The 18,375-nt window shown below is 41.6% G+C and overlaps 1 protein-coding gene and 1 pseudogene across 2 annotated transcripts; both read left to right on the top strand.

The window, feature by feature from the left end:
- Positions 1–662: 662 nt before the first annotated feature.
- Positions 663–11,576, top strand: LOC311273056 (lysophosphatidic acid receptor 6-like; annotated as a pseudogene). Its single transcript, XR_014624920.1, has 5 exons — positions 663–734; positions 960–1,219; positions 2,782–3,355; positions 8,768–9,144; positions 10,522–11,576. The product of XR_014624920.1 is annotated as a lysophosphatidic acid receptor 6-like (transcript).
- Positions 11,577–13,416: 1,840 nt separating this feature from the next.
- LOC311273008 (P2Y purinoceptor 14-like) lies at positions 13,417–15,770 on the top strand. Its single transcript, XM_084379842.1, has 4 exons — positions 13,417–13,437; positions 13,752–13,914; positions 14,102–14,352; positions 15,112–15,770. Exons 2-4 carry the CDS (start codon positions 13,765–13,767, stop codon positions 15,698–15,700), a joined length of 990 nt encoding a protein of 329 aa, XP_084235968.1. The 5' UTR covers positions 13,417–13,437; positions 13,752–13,764; the 3' UTR covers positions 15,701–15,770.
- Positions 15,771–18,375: the final 2,605 nt, after the last annotated feature.

The following is an 18,375-nucleotide window of genomic DNA, read 5'->3' as shown; positions in this document are numbered from 1 at the left end:
ATGGGTCAATACGTGATGGAAATGGATGCTGTTGGTATGAACCGAGAAACAGGCTGACATTGTGGACAGCACATCCAGGAAGGGTTGTCAGTGGTAACTGTGGCCTGTCTATCAGAGCTAGACAGGAAGACAAAGTTGTATTTCAACAGCATTGCGTGAGCATGTGTATGGTTTGTACACCGCAGTCATCTTGCTGCCTTTCTTCCGCTGTAAAAGCAGTGTAGAAGGAAGCAGTCCAGTGAACAGTCTTTCTATCAGACCTCCTCAGACACACAGGTAAACAGATATTTCATCATCTCTTTTTGCTCTTCTACGGCTTTGAAGACAACATTTTAATATCCAAAAATCTATATGTAAAAATCTAAAGTCTATATTTGACAATTGAGTGGGATGTATGTTAGAGTTGATGGTAATTTGAAACCATCCAGTGGTTCCTCTGAGCGTTATAGCTTGATCTTTTGGTCATGGTCATGTTGTGAATGATTTATTCTGCTGTTTGGAAAAGCATTTCTGTTGCAGATGGTGTGTTTTGTGTATAAGCTGTTCTGTAAGTTGGGTTCATCTTGTTTAGATCAACCAGAAAAATGAATGACCAAGGATTTGTAGAAATGACTTCATCTGTCAACCAGTCGTCAGTTACAAACCAGACTGCAGTCGACGATATGACTCGCTGTGATGAGGTTGACACCTCTGCACACCCCTTCTTCATGGTAGTCTACAGTCTGGTGTTTCTGGTGAGTTTAAAAAGTTCTGATGGCTGACTCTGGACTTTGAGGGAAGGAAGTGACTTATGTAAAATATCTAAATGACAATTACTTTAATTAATTTGTTTTACAGAAATGACATTGGGTAGAAAAATAATATCTTCTGTCCATCAGGTTAAATCCTTTGTTCAGCTAAAACTTTTGACTGTTACTGTGGTAAGTTGTTGCCATGCTGCTCACCTGGTTTCTGTGCAGGTCGGTGTCTCCCTCAATGGCTTCATCATCAATTTTTACTTCTGCCGAGCTCAGCGTAAGCCATCCAGCAGCATTACAGTTTACCTGAAGAACTTGGCAGCCGCTGACTTCCTGCTCTGCCTTTGTCTCCCCATCCGCATCACAAAATACGTTAGCAACACCCACACCACCCGCCTGGTCTTCTGCAACTTTGGCTTCTCTGCCTTCTTCCTCAACATGTACGCCAGCATCCTGTTCATGGGATACATCGCTGCTAACAGGTAGGCCAGGTTGGCAATGTGGCATTGTGTGTATACAGAGTGACCTGGCTTTGGCCATGATCCTCTTCACTGAAGTTTGTACAAAAACGTTGGGATGCTGCGTAAAACATGAATTAACTATAATATGATCATTTGCAAATCCTTTTGCAAAAAAAATATTTATTATTAATTTAATGTTTTACCTAATTTTTGTAAATAAATGCTTATTCAGAATTAAGGACGTTCTACCAGAAATGTACATTTCCACTAAAAAGGTTTGTAATCTAATCTAATATTCTCCTCCAATCAAATCGTGTAGTTCAATGACAGACCTTTGTACAGAGTCTATTAATATCACTTCCTGTGAGACATAACCTCAGAGGTCTATTGCACAATTTTTATGTAGTATCCTGTGTAGATATGTCATGACTTAATTTTAATCAGCTGATGTGAATGATAACAACTTTAACTTGTTATTAATGGTGTTTTTTTTCTCTGAATGACAGTGTTTAGCATATCAAAATTGTGTTAGCTGTATCTCCAGGTCTTCAAGATTTGTCATTTCCAAAAGTGTTTTTAAAAAGAAAAAAATTATAATAATTTAGTTTAACACTTCCAGGACAGATAATGTACGTTTCTGGTAGAATGTCCCATTTGATGTCAGCAACATGTTTCAAACAAGTTGGACAGGGACAACCATATACTGGGCAACATGTCTTTGGCTCACAGCTGTGTCTCTGGGCTATGCAGAGGCAGGCAAAGTGTCCGCAGTGAAGGCTGCCCCTCCATACACACCCAGCTAAAGCAACTCGGCTTATACCAAGGCAGCATTTGCTACCGGGCTGCTCATGGAGGTGCAGCCTGCCCTACGGACATCCAGCCCATCTGCTCTGTCAAGCCCAGAGACACTCAGGATGGACTGCGACAGTTGAAGAGTGTGGTATGTTTACTGGGAAAACTCACAGCTGGAAAATTCTCCCTTCTGGAGAGAGGCTGTCATGTGATGCACAAGTATGAGTACTTCTGAATAGTCTTTTTTGACAGTTTCTCATTTGACAAATTAAATTATTTACAAGTTCTGTCATCATTTTTATAGCTACTCGTCACACACTCTGGCATTTATTATATACATGCACACATTGCGCTATGATCACTGGCGGTCCTAGCTTGCATGACGCCCTGGACAAACTTTTTTTTGCGGCCGCTCATGCCGCTCCTCCACAAATGCCGCCCTGGGCGGCTGCCCATATTGCCTATATGAGGAACCGCCCCTGGCTATGATGGTAATGAAAAGGACACTGTTGCTATTTTTAAATATCCTGAGACGCCATATTACTGGCCAACCCTAATAATGGGTTTTGTCAACATACTGAAAATGAAAAAATTAATGGATTGTAAAGTAGCACTTTTTTTTAGAGAAGAGAAAAGGTGCTATCATGAGTGTGACGAGCATATCATGGACTTCAATCCTCATCAAACTTCCATTTGAGGGCAGCAGCAGGTAAACTTTAAACTGCTGAACTTTAAACTGTGACTGTAATTTTTGAAAGTTGTGTACTGACGCCTGCTCCTCCTCGCTCCAGGTATCTGAAGATCGTCCATGGAACTGCAGCACCTCACATCCTGCAGACGGTGAGGGCTGCCCACATCATCTCCATTGTCACCTGGGTTTTCCTCCTGGCCCTGATGAGCACCTACATCATCATGTTATTCCACAGCCTAAAACATGTGACCTCTGTCCGTATGAGCTGTAAAGCCCTTCATAGTGACCAGCTTGCTGTGCTCTACAAAATCATATACAGTGTCTCCACTGTCAGCTTCCTGTTTGTCCTTGTCTCCTTGATCTTCTTCTATTATAACACCTCACGCAGGGTGTCAGAGGCGCGGAAGAGGCAGCCGACGTCCTCCAGCTCCAAGAAGCTTGTAAAGTCACACAGAAACATGTTGGTGTTGGTCTGTGTCTTCTGCTTTTGCTTCGTCCCCTTCCACTTGTTTCGCCTCACCAACATATTCCTTTGGAAGAATTGTTCTATGAGGAAGGTTTCTTATTACCTGATGGAGGTGACCGTCATGGTTTCAACTCTCAACGTCTGCCTGGACCCGCTCATCTACTTCATCTTCTGCAAGTCGTTCAGGGCCCGGGTTAGCCGGAGAGGGGTGGCTAGAAACTGATAATGACTGTACATAAAATGCACATTAAAGGAGCTCTGTGCAGCTTTGTGTTGTGCTGGGAGCCAGTCGTTTATGTTAGCGGACTCCAGTCCTAAATGTTAGTTTTGTTAGTGGAGCACTGAGACAAAACACTCAAGAACGTGCATAAAGTCAATACTTTGGACTGTCGCGGAAATCTGACCCGAGTCTTTCACAAAGAAATCTACAGTCCAGCAGCATTCAACAACTTCAACAAAACATCAACTGAGGGAGACGCAGAAAGTCTCATTTTTCACGTCGTGTTACAATCTACTCACATATGACCATGTAGGAACACGTCCATCGCCTCTGCGTTTTTATTGAGGCCTTGTTCCTTGCCTTAATTTTTCCCTTGATCTGCAAGTTGACTGTGTTTCGCAGGAAGAGGCGCCTTGCAGTCTCTCCCATCTCCATCTGGCAAGGAGAACTTTATTTCCTTTTGTAATAAAGCCATCAAATAGACGATTCACAGAAGATTCCTGTTACCTAAGCCAGAACCTCATCTTCTTAATGTTAACAAATTATGAAACAGAAAGAAAAGTTATTAAAACTGATTTATCCCACTTTTCTCTGCAATGAAAACTAGCTTAGTTAAGGTTTCTGTATGAAAATGTCCTGTGTTCGGTGGAGCCACAGTACCTCCTAACGGTGAGTCCTGGTATGATTGGGACAAACTTTGATAAACCTTTTCTTTAATACGTTTTTGATTATTACCAGTAAATGTTTCTAATATGCCCTGTTTAATTTCTTTTTCATTTTATGATGCCATATGATTTCGTGCTAGAAATCCACATATTAAGCCATGGTGAAATTCTGGGAAAGGTGAAACACAATCTTGAAACATTAAAAATGTTAGTTTAGTTTTAGTTTCTGTGAGTTTTCACACTTGTTATCTACTCGGAGACAAAGCTGGCAGCCCGCCCACTTGGGTCAGGCTGTTCTCACAATGGATCAAACAGAGGAACATTTTCCTCTGAGCTCTCTTACTCTTGTAACTTTCCTCGTAACTCTCAATTCTTTTAATTTTCGCTCTCTACTTTTGCGTCACGCTCACTTTAAGACAGCGATCTCCGCAGAATTGCTCACGTGTTGATTTTTCTCATTTTTATAATTTTTGCTGCATTGATTCACTTCTTTTAAGTGCTTCAACTTTTGTTAAGTTTCTAACAGAAAAAAAGTTCTGTTTTGATTTGTTTGAAGTCGTTAAGTATCGTAACCTGATTTAGAGGAAGTGAACTTTAATTAAGCTTGCTTGTACTAAGCGACCAAGGTAATTTCGTCCAGCCGGCGTCTAATCCTTCAGTTATTTTAGTCAAGAAGTTAAATTAGTTTATAAGTTAGAGCCTATGAACCACCACTCAAAGCGACGAAGAAGACCATCATCTTTAGTAAGATCATCAGCATTGATAAAGTCGTTGCAGTAACTGGCTGTTTTCAGAAACCGTGCAAGCGGTTTCCAACGAAAGAAAGACTTTGTGCCAAGCCAAACCGGCTGTCCCCAACGCTCACAAGCGGTGCCATTCCGCTGGGCATTGGACCGAGATTGTCACCGGTTAGGTAGCCTACTGGACGAGCTGCGCTCTTTCTCCAACATCGAACCGAGGTCGTCAAACGCCGGATACCCGATGAGCCGCGACACTCGGCTATTAGACCGAGACTGCCAGTTGAGCTACGGACCACCGGAGACAAAACCCAAAGCCCGCTGACTTCCCAACTCTTCAGAGAAAGTAGGCTAACCATCACTTATACAGCTGGATTCACACACATGAAATACGAGTTGGTGTCTTTGGCTTTGATTCAGATCTTTTGGTCTTAAGAGATATTCAGTCAGGTTGTCGTTAATATTAAAAATGACTTTCGTAGTATTTAAATGCTTTCACCCAACCCGTGATTTCACCATCTGCACATATTTCACTAATAATCTCATTACTTTAGTTGTTACAGACTCCTCATCTTTATGTTACCTGTTGTCATTTGTTTAAATTGCCGTTCCATTCATTTACCCTGAATTATTTAGTCAATAAACATATTTAACCATATGTCATTGTCTGTGCAGGTTTGTTTTTAATGTGGAGAACCGTTGAAAACTGTCTAGAAATCACTGCTTCAGTTATGAGATTGAATAAATTGATCTGAAATTGATTAGAATTGTTCCAAGTTAACCTTGTCCAGTCGAATTTGATTAATTCCCTCTGGATTATTCAAATAGATAAAACAATGGAGGTGGTGCCCCATTTACAAGTGTTTTATTAATCACTGGTGATTAATAAATTACATTTATTAGTAGTGTATCTCCTTCAACCAGTAAAAAAGTGATTGATACATGTAAATTGATACAAATCGTTACATGGGGCCCCTTTGACTGCTTTTTGTGTAATAATTATCACAAACAGCTGAAAAATATGATTGCACATTGTGTAATAATTGCAAATGTGATCAAATCTTTATGAATAAAAAAGTGATGTAAGACATAAAATCTGCCCATTGTAGAGGCACGGATGTATTACTGAGACCTGGATAATGATCCCAGTTTTCCCCAAAGATCACCATTATAAAATATATGTCTGTAAAATGGCAAACACGGTCTTTCTATTTTGGTCATTGGCCATTCAGTCCAATAACATTTGAAAAGTCTAGAAGAGCCACAAGATTAAATAATTTAATGTCTATTCAAGTTAGCTGGTCGCTAAACGAGAAGTTTGAGACTTTACAAGTTTAGAGACTTTCAGCCGAAGTCGGGGTATTTTTATACCCAGGAAGTCAAGCTTTTTTTCTTTGCCTTCATGTGCCACTGAGCAGCTTTCATTAGGAGTATTCAGATTTAATTGCTAGATCCATGGGCCCACTAAATATGTGCAGTCGGGTTTCCCCCACGTTACAAGTTACAACTCTGCCCATAGACTTTACATGATGATGATGATACAGATTTTTAAATTCCTTTTCACAGCTCAAGGAAAATGTGAAACCTTCATGGATCTAAAATTCACAACAGAAAGAGTCATAACTGAACTTGTTTGCATTTCAAGGTGTCCTGTTAACAGTTTTACAGGCACAGTCATTTAATATTTGCGCTCCATGAAGAAAATGCTTTTCAGGATGCAAGACTGTGAGCGGCCACTGGGCAAAATTGGAAGAAAGGATGAGTTGTGCTGCCATATCCGGGTATAATACAAACATGGTATTTGGGCAAAAACCAAAGTATTGGACTAAGAAAAAGTTTTTTACTTGATGAGGTTGCTAGAGGAGGAGTTGGAATCACCAAAGTGAAATATTACATGTAATCCTGTGGGGGCATTTCATTATAATCCATCCAAAGTATTTTGCCACATGTCACCAAAACCTTTGTAGTGTCAGAGTCATGATGGAGACAGAAGAGAAATCAGGGGATCACAGAAGTCATTGGAACTCATCGTCTAAGAACCAGCAATGTCAAAAGTGCTGATCCATCATCATACCTAGTATCACATCAGTACTGATGGCTTGGAGAGGACGTCCAGAAATGGATCAATACATGATGGAAATGGATGCTGTTGGTGTGAACCGAGAAACAGGCCGACATTGTGGCACTGTGAACTGATAGCATGTCCAGGAAGGGTTTTCAGTGGTAACTGTGGCCTGCTCATCAGAATTAGACAGGAAGACAAAGTTGCATCTCAACAGCAGAGCGTGACAATGTGTTGATAAGCTTCTAAGCTTATCTATAGAGATGACGTGCAGTTGAAGACATCACAACCGCAAGTGATTTTGCTGCCATTCTTCCGCTGTAAAAGCAGTGTAGAAGGAAGCAGTCCAGTGAACAGTCTCTCTATCGGACCTCCTCAGACACACAGGTAAATCGATATTTCATCTTCTTTTTTTCCTGTTCTATGGCTTTGAAGATAACATTTTAATATCCAAAAATCGATATCTTAAAATCTTTATTTGACAATTGAGTGGGATGTATGTTCGAGTTGATGGTAATTTGAAACCATCCAGTGGTTCCTCTGAGCGTTATAGCTTGATCTTTTGGTCATGGTCATGTTGTGAATGATTTATTCTGCTGTTTGGAAAAGCATTTCTGTTGCAGATGGTGTGTTTTGTGTATAAGCTGTTCTGTAATTTGGGTTCATCTTGTTTAGATCAACCAGAAAAATGAGTCACCAAGGATTTGTAGAAATTACTTCATCTGTCAACCAGTCGTCAGTTACAAACCAGACTGCAGTCGACGATTTGACTCGCTGTGATGAGGTCGACACCTCTGCACACCCCTTCTTCATGGTAGTCTACAGTCTGATGTTTCTGGTGAGTTTTAAAAGTTCTGATGGCCGACTCTGGACTTTGAGGGAAGGAAGTGACTAGGGGTGTTCCAACAATGGTACCTCACGATTCGATTCGATTTCGATTATGGGAGCTTCGATTCGATTATTGGCCACGATTCTTCGATTATTGCAATTTTTAATGCTTTTTTCCATACAAGATTGATTTTGTCTTCATCTGTGGCTATATTTGTAAATAAATAGCCTATCAATTAACTCAGTTCATCTAAAACTACACTCATAAAGTAAATAACAAGGTTTTTTTAACATTTGACTTGTATTTTTCAAAGACACAAAATATTTTATTTTATGACTATGTAAACATTTGCACTTTGACCTACTTAACTTTGACCAGGGAAAGCTCCACTTGCAGGAGAGCCCCCTCTATTGGCGGAAAACACTGAAAACGGTCAAGCCCTGGATTTAATGAGGCGTAAACATGTGACGTGACGTGGCGTGAAGCACGAAGTTGGGCAGTGATCGGTGACAACAAAGTTGTCTTCAAAATAAGAGCTTTACATTGCACCCCATTGGATTTTAGAACTGGGTTCTTAGCGGGGGGCTTTTAATTTGAAAGAAGCGACCGTTCGTAGCTTGCCGCTACACAACAGCTGACAGTCAGCAGCTACTAGCTGTTTGGTTGTGTCCGCTAGCTGTCAGCTACAGAGACCGAGGAGACGGAGGCATCTCCCGGATCTCAGCGGCTTTCCAGTTGCTCATCTTGACATCCGCGGATGAAGTGATGAACTGACTGCTGTGATCAGCTGTTTCCTGGTTTTAAAACTCCCGGCTGCGGGTCGCACAACAGTGCACGTTATCGACACCTCCGCCAATGTCCCGCAATTGCCGGCACATTGACGCCTCGGATTTAGATAGCAATGGAGGCGGCAGTAAGTGTACCCTCAGAGGCGTCAAATTGGCGGACCAAAACAGACCGCCAATTCGCTGCCTTCTGTCTAAATGCGCGGACCTAGCAAAGCATCGACGTTAATTAATCGATGCCAAACCGTCACGTGACGTATCGCGATGCATCGCCACATCGATGAATTGCACCAACCTCTAGAAGTGACTTATATAAAATATCTTTGATATTAAATTAAAAAGAAACATAATATCTTATGTCTATCAGGTTAAATCCTTTGTTCAGCTAAAACTTTTGACTGTAACTGTGGTAAATTGTTGCCATGCTGCTCACCTGGTTTCTGTGCAGGTCGGTTTATCCCTCAATGGCTTCATCATCAAGTTTTACTTCTGCCGAGCTCAGCGTCAGGCATCCAGCAGCATTACAGTTTACCTGAAGAACTTGGCAGCCGCTGACTTCCTGCTCTGCCTCTGTCTCCCCATCCGCATCACAAAATACGTTAGCACCACCCGCCTGGTCTTCTGCAAATTTGGCTTCTCTGCCTTCTTCCTCAACATGTACGCCAGCATCCTGTTCATGGGATACATCGCTGCTAACAGGTAGGCCAGGTTGGCAATGTGGCATTGTGTGTATACAGAGTGACCTGGCTTTGGCCATGATCCTCTTCACTGAAGTTTGTACAAAATGTTGGGATGCTGCGTAAAACATGAATTAAATATAATGTGTACATTTGCAAATCCTTTTGGGCATAAACTCAATTGATATTCAACAGTGAAAAAAATATTTATCATTGAATGTTTTACCTCATTTTTGTAAATAAATGCTTTTTCCAAATTAAGGACATTCTACCAGAAATGTACATTTCCAATAAAAAAGGTTTTTAATCTAATCTAATATTCTCCTCTAATCAAATCATGTAGTTCAATGACAGACCTTATACAGAGTCTATTAATGTCACTTCCTGTGAGTCATGACCTCAGAGGTGCATGGCACAATTTTTATGTAGTGTCCTGTGTAGATATGACATGACTTGATTTTAATCAGCTGATGTGAATGATAACAACTTTAACTTGTCATTAACTGAGTTTTTTTTCTCTAAATGACAGTGTTTGGCATATCAAAATGATGATAGCTGTATTTCCAGGTCTTCAAGATTTGTCATTTCCAAAAGTGTTTTTAAAAAGAAAAAGAAAATTCTGAACAAGGGCAACAAAATACTGGGAAAGTTGTGGATCTTTCAAAAAACACCTGTTTGGAACATTTCACAGGTAAACAGGTTTATTGGTATGATAGGTAATAGTATCATGATTGGGTGTGAAAGGGCCATCCTCCGAGGGCTCAGTTGTTCACCAGCAAAGATGGGGCAAGGTTCTCCACACTCAGGACACGCAGTGTCCAAACTTTTTTTAAACCAACAAGCTATACACAAGTGGGCTATGGCATAGTGCGCATTTTTACATCGCCATCTGTATTTTCCCATGTTGAACACACCTATGTCTTCGGCTCGCAGCTGTATCTCTGGGCTATGCAGAGGCAGGCAGAGTGTCCGCAGTGAAGGCTGCCCCTCTATACACACCCAGCTAAAAATACTCGGTTTACACCAAGGCAGCATTTGCCACCGGGGTTGCTCATGGAGGTACTGCCTGCTTTTTGGACATCCAGCCCATCTGCTCTGTCAAGCCTAGAGACACTCCAGGCAGTGAACAGTAGCCGGCCAGTCACGATGGAGTGTGACAGTTGAAGAGTGTGGTATGTTTACTGGGAGAACTACAGGTCATAGTCCTGGGTATTAGCACTGCCGCAGAGAGCCGGAGGACAAGCTGGAAAATTCTCCCTTCTGGAGTGAGGCTGTCATGGGACGCACGAGTGTGAGCACTTATAAATGGTCTTTTTTGACAGGAGTTGCAGTTAAACTTTAAACTGCTGAACTTTAAACTGCAAAGTTACGTACTGACGCCCGCTCCTCCTCGCTCCAGGTATCTGAAGATCGTCCATGGAACTGCAGCACCTCACATCCTGCAGACGGTGAGGGCTGCCCACATCATCTCCACTGTCACCTGGATTTTCCTCCTGGCCTGACGAGCACCTACATCATCATGTTATTCCACAGCCTAAAACATGTGACCTCTGTCCCAATGAGCTGTGAAGCCCTTCACAGTGACCAGCTTGCTGTGCTCTACAAAATCATAGACACTTTCTCCACTGTCAGCTTTCTGTTTGTCCTTGTCTCCTTGGTCTTCTTCTATTATAACACCTCACGCAAGGTGTCAGAGGCGCGGAAGAGGCAGTCGACGTCCTCCAGCTCCAAGAAGCTTGCAAAGTCACACAGAAACATGTTGGTGTTGGTCTGTGTCTTCTGCATTTGCTTCGTCCCCTTCCACTTGTTTCGCCTCACCGACATATTCCTTTGGAAGAATTGTTCTATGAGGAAGGTTTCTTATTACCTGATGGAGGTGACCGTCATGGTTTCAACTCTCAACGTCTGCCTGGACCCGCTCATCTACTTCATCTTCTGCAAGTCGTTCAGGGCCCGGGTTAGCTGGAGAGGGATGGCTAGAAACTGATAATTACTGTACATAAAATGCACATTAAAGGGTCTCTGTGGAGCTTTGTGTTGTGCTGGGAGCCAGTCGTTTATGTTAGCGGACTCCAGTCCTAAATGTTAGTTTTGTTAGTGGAGCAGAGAGAGGCACTGAGACAAAACACTCGAGAACGTGCCTAAAGTCAATACTTTGGACTGTCGTGGACCCGAGACTTTCACAAAGAAATCTACAGTCCAGCAGCATTCAACAACTTCATTTTTCATGTCATGTTACATCTGAAGTTTGAGACTTTACAAGTTTAGAGACTTTCAGCCGAAGTCGCTCTAGATCGGGGTATTTCTATACCCAGGAAGTCAAGCTTTTTTCTTTGGCTTCATGTGCCACTGAGCAGCTGAACTTTTGCTTTTTGATTGAACTTTGTTTAAGTTTTAGTTGCTACTTTGTTTTTGGTCCTAGTGACTCATTTTTGGTTGGCTTAGCTTTCTTGTGTTTTGTACTTTCAGCTTTATTTAAATAAAGCTCACTTTTGGTTCCCCTATTTCCTGCCTCCTGTGTGTTTTCTGCGTTTGGATCTTCACCTCGTCTTACATAACCTAACAATTTAACAAAGTATTGGACTGAGAGGTTTTTACCTGATGAGGTAGGGGAGGAGTTGGAATCACCAAAGATATTACATGTAATCCTGTGGGGGCATTTCATTACAATCCATCCAAAATATGTCACCAAAACCTTTGTAGTGTCAGAGTCATGATGGAGACAGAAGAGAAATCAGGGGATCACAGAAGTCATTGGAACTCGTCTAAGAACCAGCAATGTCAAAAGTGCTGATCCATCATCATACCTAGTATCACATCAGTACTGATGGCTTGGAGAGGACGTCCAGAAATGGATGCTGTCGGTGTGAACCGAGAAACGGGCTGACAGTGTGGTACCATGAACTGATAGCATGGCCAGGAAGGGAAGTGACATGCAGTTGAAGGCATCACAACCACAAGTCATTTTACTGCCATTCTTCCGCTGTAAAAGCAGTGTAGAAGGAAGCAGTCCAGTGAGCAGTCTCTCTATCGGACCTCCTCAGACACACAGGTAAATCGATATTTCATCTTCTTTTTTGCTCTTCTACGACTTTGAAGACAACATTTTAATATCCAAAAATCTATATCTAAAAATCTTTATTTGACAATAGAGTGAGTTGTATGTTGGAGTTGATGGTAATTTGAAACCATCCAGTGGTTCCTCTGAGCGTTATATCTTGATCTTTTGGTCATTTAGAAATTACTTCATCTGTCAACCAGTCGTCAGTTGCATTTAAAGAGGGAATCTTGACTTTTGCATAAAGTAGCTGTGTGCTCAGCACTTTTACACACTGTAAACTGAGAATATTTTGGGTTTTCATGACTGTTCCCATCTCATCCTGTGAAAACCTACCATCTTGTTTAATCTGTTCTAAAGTCGACCCTGGCTGCAGAAGCACCAGCTCATGTGGAGGACGATTAGTTTGTATCTGCAGCTACTTTTATCACAGTGAAGTTTTTTGGAGGGATATTGTTCTCACAGTAAAACCCCAAAACCTGACTGTAGTTCTTGTATATGGTCGTACATCTGCACCACTGCCTGCTAGTTCTGTTCATGCTGTCTGACCTCAGTGTGATATTTCCATGTTATATGCAGACAGCTTACCTTTACGTCAGCAGCTTGAAGCAGTTTCACACACCCCAGTGTTCTGCTTTTTTTTGTATTTTTCACACTTAACTCAGCAGCATCCTGACCACAGAGTGAACCGAGAGAACTGACCAAGAACAGCACAGACTCTAATAAATATTACTCCTCTTATCCTGGTCAGTAAACTGCATTAAAGGTCACAGGTTCAATACATTCCTGTTCACTTCACTGCACCTTCAAACTGGGTGCACATTGAGTTTAACTGTAGGGCGCATGTTCACATCTTCCACTCTTCCTTTGTTTGTGTTCATCCTGGTGTCATTCAGAAATAACATACAAAAGTCATAGTGTTTATTTAAAGCATTAGTTAAAAAAGTGCCTATTAAAGGGAAGTTAACATGTGGGTGGGGTACCATAAGTATTTTGTACAACCTTTCTTCAGCATGTCAGAAAAGTGTGTAGAATATCTTTTTATTAATTTTCTGTGTGGAGGACTTTTTGTTGACGCATGATTAAGAACTTTTGATGACAGTAATTAGTCTGAAAATCGAGGATTTTCAAGCATGTCCATGTTACCTTTTCCCCCACATCATATTGGTAGTATGCTCACCTTTTCCGCTGTATACGCAGTGTAGAAGGAAGCAGTCCAGTGAGCAGTCTCTCTATCAGACCTCCTCAGACACACAGGTAAACACTGCAGGTATTTCATTGTCTTTTTTTTTTTTTTTTTTTTACACTTCTATGGCTTTGAAGACAACATTTTAATATCCAGAAATCTATATCTAAAAATCCAAAGTCTATATTTGACAATTGAGTGGGATGTATGTTAAGAGTTGATGGTAATTTGAAACCATCCAGTGGTTCCTCTGAGTGCTATATCTTGATCTTTTGGTCATGGTCATGTTATGAATGATTTATTCTGCTGTTTGGAAAAGCATTTCTGCTTCAGATGGTGTGTTTTGTGTATAAGCTGTTCTGTAATTTGGGTTCATCTTGTTTAGATCAACCAGAAAAATGAGTGACCAAGGATTTGTAGAAATGACTTCATCTGTCAACCAGTCGTCAGTTACAAACCAGACTGCAGTCGACGATTTGACTCGCTGTGATGAGGTTGACACCTCAGCACACCCCTTCTTCATGGTAGTCTACAGTCTGATGTTTCTGGTGAGTTTTAAAAGTTCTGATGGCTGACTGGACTTTGAGGGAAGGAAGTGACTTATGGAAAAGATCTTTGCTATTAAATTAAAAAGAAACATCTTCTGTCCATCAGGTTAAATCCTTTGTTCAGCTAAAACTTTTGACTGTAACTGTGGTCAATTGTTACCATGCTGCTCACCTGGTTTCTGTGCAGGTCGGTTTATCCCTTAATGGCTTCATCATCAAGTTTTACTTCTGCCGAGCTCAGCGTCAGGCATCCAGCAGCATTACAGTTTACCTGAAGAACTTGGCAGCCGCTGACTTCCTGCTCTGCCTCTGTCTCCCCATCCGCATCACAAAATACGTTAGCAACACCCACCTGGTCTTCTGCAAATTTGGCTTCCCTGCCTTCTTCCTCAACATGTACGCCAGCATCCTGTTCATGGGATACATCGCTGCTAACAGGTAGGCCAGGTTGGCAATGTGGCATTGTGTGTAAACAGAGAGACGTGGCTTTGGCCATGATCTTCTTCACTGAAGTTTGTACAAAAACGTTGGGATGCTGCGTAAAACATGAATAAAATATAATATGATCATTTGCAAATCCTTTTGGGCATAAACTCAATTGAACACAGTGAAAAAACTATTTATTATTAATTTAATGGTTTACCTCATTTTTGTAAATAAATGCTTATTCAGAATTAAGGACGTTCTACCAGAAATGTACATTTCCACTAAAAAGGTTTTCATTCTAATCTAATATAGTTCAATGACAGACCTTTATACAGAGTCTACTAATGTCACTTCCTGTGAGTCATAACCTCAGAGGTGTATTGCACAATTTTTATGCAGTGTCCTGTGTAGATATGACATGACTGGCGGAAACCATGAGAACAGCTGTAAAATAAAATATAATGACGCTCATGCCGCTCCTCCACAAATGCAATGAAAAGGACACTGTTGCTATTTTTAAATATCCACCATATTACTGCCCAACCCTAATAATGGGTTTTGTCAACATACAGACAATGAAAAACCTAATGGATTTTAAAGTAGCATTTTCTAGCAAGTCCTATCATGAGTGTGCTGAGCATATCATGTACTTAAATCCTCATCAAACTTCTATTTGAGGGGAGCAGCAGTTAAACTTTAAACTGCTGAACTTTAAACTGTGACTGTAATTTTTGAAAGTTGTGTACTGACGCCTGCTCCTCCTCGCTCCAGGTATCTGAAGATCGTCCATGGAACTGCAGCACCTCACATCCTGCAGACGGTGAGGGCTGCCCACATCATCTCCATTGTCACCTGGGTTTTCCTCCTGGCCCTGACAAGCACCTACATCATCATGTTATTCCACAGCCTAAAACATTTGACCTCTTTCCGTATGAGCTGTAAAGCCCTTCACATTGACCAGCTTGCTGCGCTCCACAAAATCATAGACACTTTCTCCACTGTCAGCTTTCTGTTTGTCCTTGTCTCCTTAGTCTTCTTCTATTATAACACCTCACGCAGGGTGTCAGAGGCGCGGAAGAGGCAGCCGACGTCCTCCAGCTCCAAGAAGCTTGTAAAGTCACACAGAAACATGCTGGTGTTGGTCTGTGTCTTCTGCTTTTGCTTCGTCCCCTTCCACTTGTTTCGCCTCACCGACATATTCCTTTGGAAGAATTGTTCTATGAGGAAGGTTTCTTATTACCTGATGGAGGTGACCGTCATGGTTTCAACTCTCAACGTCTGCCTGGACCCGCTCATCTACTTCATCTTCTGCAAGACGTTCAGGGCCCGGGTTAGCCGGAGAGGGGTGGCTAGAAACTGATAATTACTGTACATAAAATGCACATTAAAGGAGCTCTGTGGAGCTTTGTGTTGTGCTGGGAGCCAGTTGTTTATGTTAGCGGACTCCAGTCCTAAATGTTAGTTCTGTTAGAGGAGCAGAGAGAGGCACTGAGGCTAAACGCTCGAGAACGTGCATAAAGTAAATACTTTGGACTAGAAATCTACAGTCCGGCAGCATTCAACAACTTCAACAAATCATCCACAGACTTGTACAGTCAACTGAGCGAGACGCAGAAAGTCTCATTTTTCACGTCACGTTACAATCTACTCACATATGACCAGTAAAAAAGTGATTGATACATGTAAATTGATACAAATCGTTACATGGGGCCCCTTTAACTTCTTTCTGTGTAATCATTGTCATAAACAGCTGAAAAATATGATTGCACATTATGTAATAATTGCAAATATGATCAAATACGAACAAAATAGTGATGTGAAACATAAAATCTGCCCATTGTAGAAGCATGGATGTTTTACTGAGACCTGGATAAGGTGGTGCAGCTCAGCATTGCCTACAATTTTGCTCAGTGGCCACTCCTGGTTTTCCCCAAAGATCACCATTATAAAAGATATGTCTGTAAAATGGCAAACACGGTCAATTATCACTCTTTCTGCTTTGGTCATTGGCCATTTGGTCCAATAAAATTTGGAAAGTCTAGAAGAGCCACAAGATTAAATCAAAATCATTTAAATGTCTATTCAAGTTAGCTGGTCGCTAAACTAGATGTTTGAGACTTTACAAGTTTAGAGACTTTCAGCCGAAGTCGCGCTATGGGCCCCACGACGAAGATTGGGGTATTTTTTACTGAGCAGCTTTCATAGGAGTATTCAGATTTAATTGCTAGATCCATGGGCCCACTAAATATGTGCAGTCGGGGGAACCATGTAACAAGTTACAACTCTGCCCATAGACTTTACACTATGATGATGATGATACAGATTTTTAAATTCATTTTCACAGCTCAAGGAAAATGTGAAACCTCCATGGATCTAAAATGCATAACAGAAAGAGCCATAACTGAACTTGTTTGCATTTCAAGGTGTCCTGTTAACAGTTTTACAGGCACAGTCATTTTATAATTGTGCTCCATGAGGAAAATGGTTTTCAGGCTGCAAGACTGTGAGCGGCCACTGGGCAAAATCGGAAGAAAGGATGAGTTGTGCTGCCACATCCGGGTGTATAATACATACATGGTATTTGGTCACAAAGTTTTCATTACGATCCATCCAAAATATCTTGAGAGATGTCACCAGAACCTTTGTAGTGTCAGAGTCACGATGGAGACAGAAGAGAAATCAGGGGATCACAGAAGTCGTTGGAACTCATCGTCTAAGAACCAGCAATGTCAAAAGTGCTGATCCATCGAGTAGATGTTGAGATATTTCACTGTGTCAGGGGAAACACTGACCTTCAGGTGGTAGTACAGGAACTGTCTGAACTAATGTCTGAACAAAGCTTCATGGTCCAGCAGTTGTTGAAACTTTTCAGTCTGGATCAAACATGGTGGACCACATGACTAACACATATTAGCTAATATTATGCTGTACCAGTGTAATTGTTTTGTGAAATTGGCTCGTAAATTGACGCTCTGTACTTGAACACACCCAGAGACTGGATACTTCTGCCTGTTCCTGAGCTGCCTGCCCTCTCCTCCTCCTCCTTCTGATCTCCACACCAGAGGAGCAGAGTCAGTCGCTGCTCGTCTTTAAGAGCACAGTAATTGATGGCTCAACTCAAACATGGAGAGGAAATCAAACCTGGTGCCTTCTGAACGATGGCACAAAGAAAAGGCCAACGACAGTCAATCTTTATCCATTCTCATATATTTTTTCGGTCTTTTCTCTCTGTGTCTGTCTGTATTTCCTGTTATCTCAATCTCTGTGACAGCTTGTGATGGTTAATCGGTTCAAAGGAAGAGGAGAGAGGCAGAGAGAGGTGTAGACCATTGTTTTTCTGCCCGGTTTTGTTCCTGTCGACATATAATCCATGTTAATAAATGGCTCTTGAGGTCATCACACTGTAGCCGGAGGGATAATAGGAGAGATAGAGAGGAAAGCAGAAAATAGGTTTCAGCGTGAGTGAGTGAGCGAGCGAGCTTTGAACAGGGTGTATACCTCACCGTTAACCTTGTTTATATTTTGTGTATATTTTTAGATATTGTGGATTTCGGATACCTGTTTATATTTGGGTTTCCTACTTCCTACTGGAACTGCTGCACAACAATTTCCCTCTGGATGATTAAAAGCTCTATCTTATCTTAAGCTGCTATATATGTCGCCAAAAGTATGTAGACACCTGAACATTTCACCCGTATGTCCGAAGACTATCGGAGCTAATCTGATGCCAACAGCCTCCGCTCTTCGAAAGACGGCGTTCCACCACATTAAGGAACCTGGCTGCAGAGATTCTCACTCATTCGGCCAAAAGAGCATTAGTGAGGTCGAGCGCTGATGTTGGGTGATAAGGCCCCGCTCGCAAATTGGTGTTCCAGTTCATCCCCGAGCTGTTGGAAGTGGGGTTGAGGTCAGGCTGAGTTCTTCCACAGCAAACTTGAAAAATCACTTCTTCATGGACCTGGTTTCGTGTGTGTGGGGTCAGAGTCATGTTGTAAATATTTGTATATAGAATATGAAAAATAGAAATTCTGTGTT

This window comes from Pagrus pagrus (genome assembly GCF_965226575.1).
Source record: "Pagrus pagrus genome assembly, chromosome: 2".
Classification (NCBI taxonomy): Eukaryota; Metazoa; Chordata; class Actinopteri; order Spariformes; family Sparidae; genus Pagrus; species Pagrus pagrus.
This window is presented reverse-complemented; position numbering and strand designations above follow the sequence as displayed.

Coding starts and splice junctions, on each gene's coding strand:
- LOC311273008 (XM_084379842.1), top strand. CDS start 13,765: ATGAGTGACCAAGGATTTGTAGAAATGACTTCATCTGTCAACCAGTCG. Junction 13,915..14,101: donor TCTACAGTCTGATGTTTCTG/GTGAGTTTTAAA, acceptor GTTTCTGTGCAG/GTCGGTTTATCCCTTAATGG. Junction 14,353..15,111: donor GGATACATCGCTGCTAACAG/GTAGGCCAGGTT, acceptor TCCTCGCTCCAG/GTATCTGAAGATCGTCCATG.